This window comes from Nicotiana tabacum, chromosome 12 (assembly GCF_000715075.1).
Source record: "Nicotiana tabacum cultivar K326 chromosome 12, ASM71507v2, whole genome shotgun sequence".
NCBI lineage: Eukaryota > Viridiplantae > Streptophyta > Magnoliopsida > Solanales > Solanaceae > Nicotiana > Nicotiana tabacum.
The window spans coordinates 96793668-96802174 of record NC_134091.1 but is presented as its reverse complement, the minus strand read 5'-3'; the positions used below and the strand labels follow the sequence as shown (position 1 = coordinate 96802174).

At 38.3% G+C, this 8507-nt stretch overlaps 1 protein-coding gene across 1 annotated transcript; it reads right to left on the bottom strand.

Annotated features, from left to right (window-relative positions):
• Positions 1–3680: 3680 nt before the first annotated feature.
• LOC107802463 (cyclic dof factor 1) lies at positions 3681–6791 on the bottom strand. The gene is made up of 2 exons (XM_016625972.2): positions 6532–6791; positions 3681–5353 (listed from the first exon to the last, which is right to left on the bottom strand). Exons 1-2 carry the CDS (start codon positions 6646–6648, stop codon positions 4082–4084), a joined length of 1389 nt encoding a protein of 462 aa, XP_016481458.1. The 5' UTR covers positions 6649–6791; the 3' UTR covers positions 3681–4081.
• Between the last annotated feature and the right edge of the window lie 1716 nt (positions 6792–8507).

Here is an 8507-nt window from a genome sequence, read left to right as displayed (position 1 = left end):
GTGACACCAATTCTGGGATGGTATTTAGACACCGTTATTTTTATGGATTATTCACTACATTTCAGACTTTACTTCCGCACTTGTTCTTTGTTATTAATAAATTTAAAATTATTTTAAAAATAGATAATATTATTCTAACATTGTCTTGCCTAGCAAGTGAAATATTAGGCGTCATCACGGTCCGAAGGTGGGAATTTCGGGCCGTGACAGTAGTTGAGCCAGAACTGATGATTCGCTTTATCGTCCATCTTCACCACCAATCATTTACTTTCTTGATGGCGAAGATGCAACATCGTCCCCCTATAAAAGCTAGGGGCGAAGAGATGCATCAGATGGCGGAGTGTGACCTCGACTCCGGCCAACTCGGCAAATTTTGAGAGCATCCTGATAAGCTTATAAATATACGGAGAGAGTTCGACCGAGCAGACACCGTAATAGCAGAAAAATTCCTCTGCCAATGGGAGAAGGGGGTGAGTATAGCCGACCTAGAAAGGATACACGCAAAACGCGCAATATCTGTGACGGTGGATTTGCATCACGTCGCGCCCAGCTGAGATCAGATCAATATGGGCAGGGATATTTAATTTTGCCCTAAGTTCGGCCTGATCGGCCTCTCCCATCGCGGACTCCGAGGTTTCAGGCTCACCTTCGGGCGCGTTCGAGAAATCAGACCTAACTTTCTCACTACGAGGGATTATTTCCTCCACCATAGGAAAGTTCTCTTCCTCTATGGTGACAGATACCCTGTCATCATGAGGGGGTATAAGCACCGCCAAAGGGACAGGATCAGTTGCCATACTAGAAACAGAGGACATACTAGTAATGTTGATTAAGGGAGGGTATTCAAGCAATGAAGTGTTAGAAGCAGCGAGAATCGCTAAAACCGGTAAGAAAATACACGACAATGAAGGGAGAAGAAGAAGATAGAACTCTTTGATGCAAAGGTTTCATAAAAATTATTACACACACATCCCTATTTATAAAAGATCAAGCGTCAAAACCAAGGAATTAATCACCATTACCTGGCGCTGTAACCGAAGTGGCAGACTCAATCAGGAGACGCACGCAAAACGAAGCAATGTCTCGAGAAATCGCGCCATAATGACGTCAGTCGCCATGACGTCATCCTGATTCGTGGGACTTACAACCCTAGAAATTACGGCTCACAAAAGGACACGTTACCAACTCGCCCCAATTATCACGGCCCGTTCAAGTCGTCCAAATGCTTCAACCACATTATACAATGTCCGCTCATCGAGCCTGCTTGAGGCCTGCCTCAATAAACGAAGGGACTAACTGTATGGGACAAAAGCTACCCTAGAATATTTAGGATAATATAACATTAAGGGAAGAGTCAGTTGAGGTTGGCCAGGGAGCAGCAAGATTCGTGGTCGAGACGTCAATAATAACCGAGATCGAGCACCGCTGACAGAACAGTAACATTAAAGAGAATATTCTCTACACTTGTACCATTAGGGTTTATTAGAGATATGTCTCAAATAAATAAGAAAAGAGAGGGAAAAAAGGCAAGTAATATTCACTTGATAAGAACACTTTTTAGAAGAAGATTCTCTCTTGTAAAGATATAAAGATTACTTTTTTATCAAGATTCTTGCCCATATTATTTCATACTTTTCCACCAGATCCAAGAATAGTTCGAACAAACCTTGGATTTATGTGTCGTTCATCATTGTCAGGAGAAACATTCGTCCAATCCATCCTTTATTGGGTGAATCATTCCTCTTATTTACTTAAATGTCATTTATTGTTATTTATTGCTAGTTACACCTCCATTATTGTTCATTCTTTATGAACGTTTTGTGCCTATCATTGTCAACATTCCACTGGATCTGTCCCATCTCACGCACATTTTTAAGATTCATATCTAGAGTTATTATCTTTAACTAGATTTAACTCATTATTATATAAATTTAATAGTTTAGCCGAAAATTATACTTTTTGGTCAAACAATGTCGTGCGTGCATACACTTAACTAGGTGTATGAGACCCGGAGGGTTTTTAAATTCACTTATCCTAGTAAAGGGGGTAATTCGAATCCAAGATATTTTGGGGAGGAAACTAATAATTCGCGACAAGTTTAGGGAGCTTTAAGGCATTTTGCCGAGAAGAAATGAATGAACAATGAATATTAAAATTAGCTAAGTTTAATTCCTGAAAATAGACAATTTGTGATATGGATGAAAACATCAGCATCATAATTTAACTTGATAGTAGTTGATTCCTTCGGGAAGAACAAAAGCAAAACAAATAAGTTAACAACATAAAAAGACACATAATTGTTTAATGCAAGCTTTCATGGCAATAAATGTACTGGGGTCAGGGTCCCATAAACAACTCGTTATTATATAAAGAAATCTGTGGTATTCCAGTTCTTGATGTCAACACTTAAATATCTTGTTGTCTCTCATTTGGAAGATCTGCCAGGAAAACAGATAGAAGCAAACTTGAATTGGGAATCAGTAGGTTCAGAATTGATGTAATTTGTTATGAGTATATTTTTCAAAATTATTAACATATATATACATCCATAAACTTAGTGAAAAATAAGGCGTAATGAAAGAAAAAGATCTAAATGGGCTATCCAAATTATATAATTGGGAATATATTTTAGCCATGTTAGCATGTATATACTAGTAATAAACATAGAGAACAAATACCTTTATTTTAATTTTCATTATGTACATTATTGATATGAGATTGGGCTTAAATGGAGTGACATGGTCAGTGAGTGAGAATATAATTCATATAGACGACTATAAGTTATTTGGGACTGAAGCTTAACCGTTGTGTATTTACATATGTATACATGGTTGATGGGTTGGAGCGGAAAGCAGGAGGTTCAACCCACAAAACCCGCTCTAGATCCGAAGATCGGTTGAATTTTCAATATTTAATGCACTGCGTGTGTCTATGAATTCATCCTGATGGAAATCTACCATGTTCTCAGCTGATGCGGCATATTATATCAGAAGAAAGGGAACAAAAAAGGAAATCTACCATGTTCTCATAAAGGATCTTCAAATGAGAAAAGGCCATATCCGAGGTTCTCATAAACCTCTAATCTCTTTTTTGCCCAAGAAGTCTCTCTCTCTCTTCCAATTTAGGTGAATCTGTTTGATTGAACATGAAATTTAAGAAAAAATAAATACTTTTAAAATTTGTGGTCCTAAACGATTCAAGAAGGGGCACAGAGTATTTGTGTGGTTATAAAAGCTTCTCATTAAGGGCAGAATTGTAAGAAAATTATTTCCAAATTTAGAAATGGATCATTCTTTTTGGAACGGACTAAAAAGGAAATAGGTTCACGTAAACTAGAACGGAGGAAGTATAACTTTTTACGTGTGGCCCCATTATACTCTTGACTAATAAGTTCATAGGAATTGTTTTAGACAAGGAACTTGAGTTTAGAAAAGTTACTATAATAACTTTTTGGAAACGCTATGCTATAGCGTGTGATCGAATCCTTGGGAGTACCTATTGATGGAAGGGGGACTCTAAGCGAACACGTATCAAAGTGAAAGCCCCTGGGATTATTGGACGTAAATCTGTGCACGAGATGTAATAGGCTCCGGAACAGTTCAATTCCGTTGCCAAAAAAAAAAAAAAAAATTATTCTAAATGAGCAAACAACAAAAGGATCTTCAAATGAAACAGAGAGGGCTAAAGTTAATTGAACTTTCAATATCTAGTCAGTAAAAGATTCATAAATAGACTCTCAAAAAAAGGATGATATTCCAGATTTACATCAACAGATTCTTCTGTAGCATACCTACATGCTTTCAAGAAAATCAAACTGCCATACTATAAATGCTCATCCTGAAAGAAGTAACTTATACTGTTGCCAGATGGACAAATGACCAAAGGGGAAATAACCTATTATCTGCTTTTCTTCCTATCGACGCACAATTACATAAATTAGTTCCCATAACTTGTTGGGAACCAATATGTTGCAGCCAAGACAAGAGTTACAATTTTCAGCAATTGTGATCTAGGAGATGTAATTTACAGCTGATATCACCTCTACTTCAAAGGAAAGGAGTGACATGAGAACTCCATATTGTTACGTGCTCTCGTGGAAATTAAGCGATCTAGACAAGGCTGCAGGGTTAGCTTGTAGGACCAGAGAAGCGTCAGATTCATGGTTTCTCTGATCATCAACTTTAGAGTTAAACGCCTTGAAGAGCCTTGCGCCATTGGTTGAATCATTCTTCTCGTTCTGAATACCTAGTGTAGACCATATAGAGCTCTTAGCTGCTTCATCTGGATCATCAACTCTCAACGTCTTAGGAACTAGTACACTTCTCTCTCGATCTATGTCCTGCAAAGGATCTTCTTTCTCCGAGTTTGATGGATTAAGCGTGTGTTCATCCCGAGAATGTTTTCCTAAGGTTGGAGAAGTAGGAGTGGCGCTAAGGACTGAACAATCAGGAGAAGAGGCTGGTGGAGATACCCACGGGACATTCCAAGGACTTGCTACAGTACAACCCCAGTAGGGAGGTGCAGGGTAAAATGGTACTGGAAACCGCGGAGCAAGGTTAGGTTGTGGCACTGCAGACGTCCACGGAGCAGCATTATACGAATAAGGCCAGGGATGCCCTGGAAAGTGATGTACTTGGGGAGGAAAGGCCTGAAAGTTCTTCCACGCTGAATCATGTGTTGAATTTGAGGCTGTGCTACAAGCTCCGCTTGATATTTCATTTCCAGTTTCTTTCCCTCTACAAGCAGAAGGTGTTCTTTGTTCAGATCCGTTCTGCACAGAGTTCTGTGATTTTTCTGCAAGGTTCAATATAGAAGCCATGGAATCACAAAGGGGTTTATCCGATCCACATGCAAGGACAGTTCCATTTGCTCGGAGCATAGGAAGGTTCATCCCATGTGCTGCTTCAAACCGGGCTGCTTGAAGGGCATCCGACACCATTATATGACGGTAACCTGTTGTGGGAGAACTTTTGTTCTTGCGGCGACCAGAACCTACAGGCACATTTCTCATCGTTCCTCCAGCTGTCCAATATCTCTGACACTTCTTGCAAAAATGACGGGGCTGGTTGATGTTGTAATTATTATAGTAGCAGAACTTGGTTTCCATGCTATTACACCGCGGACATGGAAGTATTTTGTCTGGTTTTTTCAGTGCCTTCTCCTGAGTGACATTGGCCTCACTCGGGTCTTCTTTCTTGGTAGCTTTTGGGGACCATGTTTCTTTATCGGCATCCTCCTTCTTGGGATCATCACTTATACCAGATGATGTTTCTGTTTCAACCGCCTTGTCTGCACTTGAATTAGTAAAATCATCTCTGTTTTTACTCTGTGTAAGCTCTGCTTCGAAGGTGATCTGATCATTGGAGAGGAAAAGGTGAACTTTTAGCACTCTGTTAGAGTAATTTAATACGATTGTTTAGCATAAGCAATGAGGTTATGTTACACACTGTCAAACTATCGATCTCCTGACTCGTCGTTTTTGTGCTTATATTGACATGTAATACATGAACATGGGGTTATGCAATTTGATTTTACACATTGTTTCTTGATAGATAAAAGAACAGAATTTTTCATAAGATTTTGACCTAAATTTCTACCTATTAGAATTGTTAATAGTTCTACTTGATGAAGAATGAACATTGACAAGATACCAGAGCAACTATTGCAGGGAGTGTCAATGTTTATACATTCCAAGCAACAAAAAATTGGCATATTCACAACAGTAGACATTCAAGTTAACAAAGAACCAACCGACCAGGATCAAGATCTTGAAGCGAAAATGTGGGTTTGTAGGCTAATTTCAAGAAACGCTATCGGAATCTGATGATTCAAAAACAAGCTGAAAGATGATGATCTGAATTATAAGAAAGACTATATTGGGAGCAGACAGATTTAAATGAAGTACCTTTGAGAATAAAAAGTATTCTCTGTACTAAGCAATTAGAGACTGACTTATAGCACTTTCTTTGGTTTGATTCTAAATTATTTTGAACTATTTCTCCTTTCATTTATATTTTCTTTAAAATGGAGGATTTTAAATCTCAAATATTGTTTTGTAAAATGTCAGAAGGCAGTACAGAACATTGAATTAGAATTGGATTGATAAGAAGGAAGACAAGAAAGGAAAAAATGGTAGAAAATGCAAAGTTAAGGTTCCAAAATGGTACAAAAAACTTTTGGAAACAATCATCGGCCACATCATAACTTTAAAAACCAAAGAACTCAAAAACCTGATAAGAAAAGGCCTAGTTTTGTATCGGAACCAAAAAAAAACATAAAAAAGAAAATTTGTGATGCTCAAATATAACTCCAAGATCCAAGATTTCCTATTCAACTCCAATATAGCAAATATTAATGTAGAAAATGAAATGATAAAAGAGGAAGGTTGTGGGTAGCGTAAAATTAGTCAAATTACACGAAACCTCATCTGTTGGCACTTGGCAGTCATCGTCACAGTACAATTGAAAATAGGGTAAAGCATACACATATAAAAGTGCATGTTTGTAGACAAAACAAACAAGAGTAAATTACCAGATCGTCATGTGAAGTAATGGTAGCAGAAGATGTTCGTTGATCAAGAAGATCATCAAGTGGCAAACGAATTGTCTTTCCAAATAATTTAATCGCCGGGTCTCTAACTTCCGACATTCTCTCTTCTTTTTCTAAGTTTACTCACTTTCTTTCTATGTAGTTGCAGGACAGAAGAAACTTCAACTCACTAAAACATAGTACTCAATTGGTTTTGTCGTATGGGGTTCTTTTCTTGATTTTTGCTGTACTTTAGTTGGACTTTGGAGAGAAGAAGGGGTTTTTAGTCAGTTGTGCCACGTCAGAAAAGGCAATGAATTCATAGCCACAAAATTCTGTGTGGCAGTGAGAAGATCTTTAAAAGGGTTTTTGAGGTCTGCTGTTTCATTTGCTGTTTTTTGATTCCATAGTCCATAGTCCATACCCGGCCACCCCACCACACAAACAAAAGTGTGTGTAAAAGGTAAGTGCTTTTTGTACTGTTTTTTCCCTTACTTTTTGGTCCAAGTCAGCAACACCTTTTCCCAATTTACTATGCTCCCATGGATTTGAAATACTCACTATTATTTCATCACCCTCTTAATAGATAGAGTATGACTATGTTAAAGTAGTCGTACTACTAAACGCAGCTTTCTATGTGTTATCTATTCTAGTACTACATTTTTTACTTTTGACATGTGGCTCTTTCTGCTAACACAATAATGGCATCAACGAGCTAATAATTAATTTGGTTTCTTCAAACTAATGCAGTGTAATTTTGCGCTAAATAATAATTGAGCAAGAACCAACACAACAATGAGACAAATGATTATATTCCCCTTCTAGATTGTGTTTATCTCCTAAAAAGATAACAATTAAATTTGTAAGTGATTTTAAGAATATGCAAATTAATTTGATACAAACGATAAATTGTGTTAAATTAAACAAATAAAGATATAATAAGTTCAAACCACGTGAGAAGGATAATTCCAGCCTTGCTGAAATATCCACCCTCGATCCGGACTCACAATGGCCAGCACTGATGAACGAAAATAAGAGCTTTCGATAACAGTGAAAATAATAGTATATTGCCTTGGTATGCGCGTGTTACTATGTGTTCAATGAATAATCAGACTCTCCTTTATATAGTATGAGAGTTTTACCCTAAGTACAATTCTATAAAACGTAAAAAAATCTTCTGTTTAACTGATCACCGATTCTCCATCGATACATGTCGAGATTCACACCGTGATATCCGACCGGCCATTGATATTACGACCTTCTGTTAGTCGTGCTTGGTTGTTGGACAACGTTCTCTGAAGTCCTTTGGGATTTGGACCGATCCCGGATCATAGCCCCGATATTCTCGAGGGTGGGCGTCATGCCCCCGGACTCTGACTCGATGAGACCCTTGCCTCGATTCCAGCCCTTGTCATTATATCTCTAGCTCGGTTTATCTTATCGGAAGTCAGGGTGTATCATGAGCTCGGTTTTACCCGTATACAGATAGTTCCCTCGTTTCTCGGAGAGTTGACGAGAAACGACATGAGATCCCCAATTCCTTCTTCAATACGCCATGACAGAAACGACAAACAAAACCCGAAACGTCTCGTCAATCATGTCATTATGACCTCAAATGCATGCCAGCCGTCGGTTGGCTGTCCCTGGACGCGAAACGTCGCGGAGCCCTTGTAAATATCCCCTCCTTCGTTCATATTTTACTTTACGTCCAAACTTCTACCCTTGTGCCTTCAAGATTTCATTACCTTTTTTTATACTCTAGCATTTTTACCTCTGTTACTCAAGATTTCTCAGTACGTTGCAAATTGTTTACTCATTCTCTACTCAAGCCAACACATCTGAGCTTTCAACTTTCAACCTTTCTCTATCTTTTTCAAGATTTTCCAGATAACAATGGCCCAAACCTTCCAATCTATTCCCCAAAAGGTCGCTTCTACCTCCCAACCGACTGCCGAAATTAACGAAACCACTCCCGATGT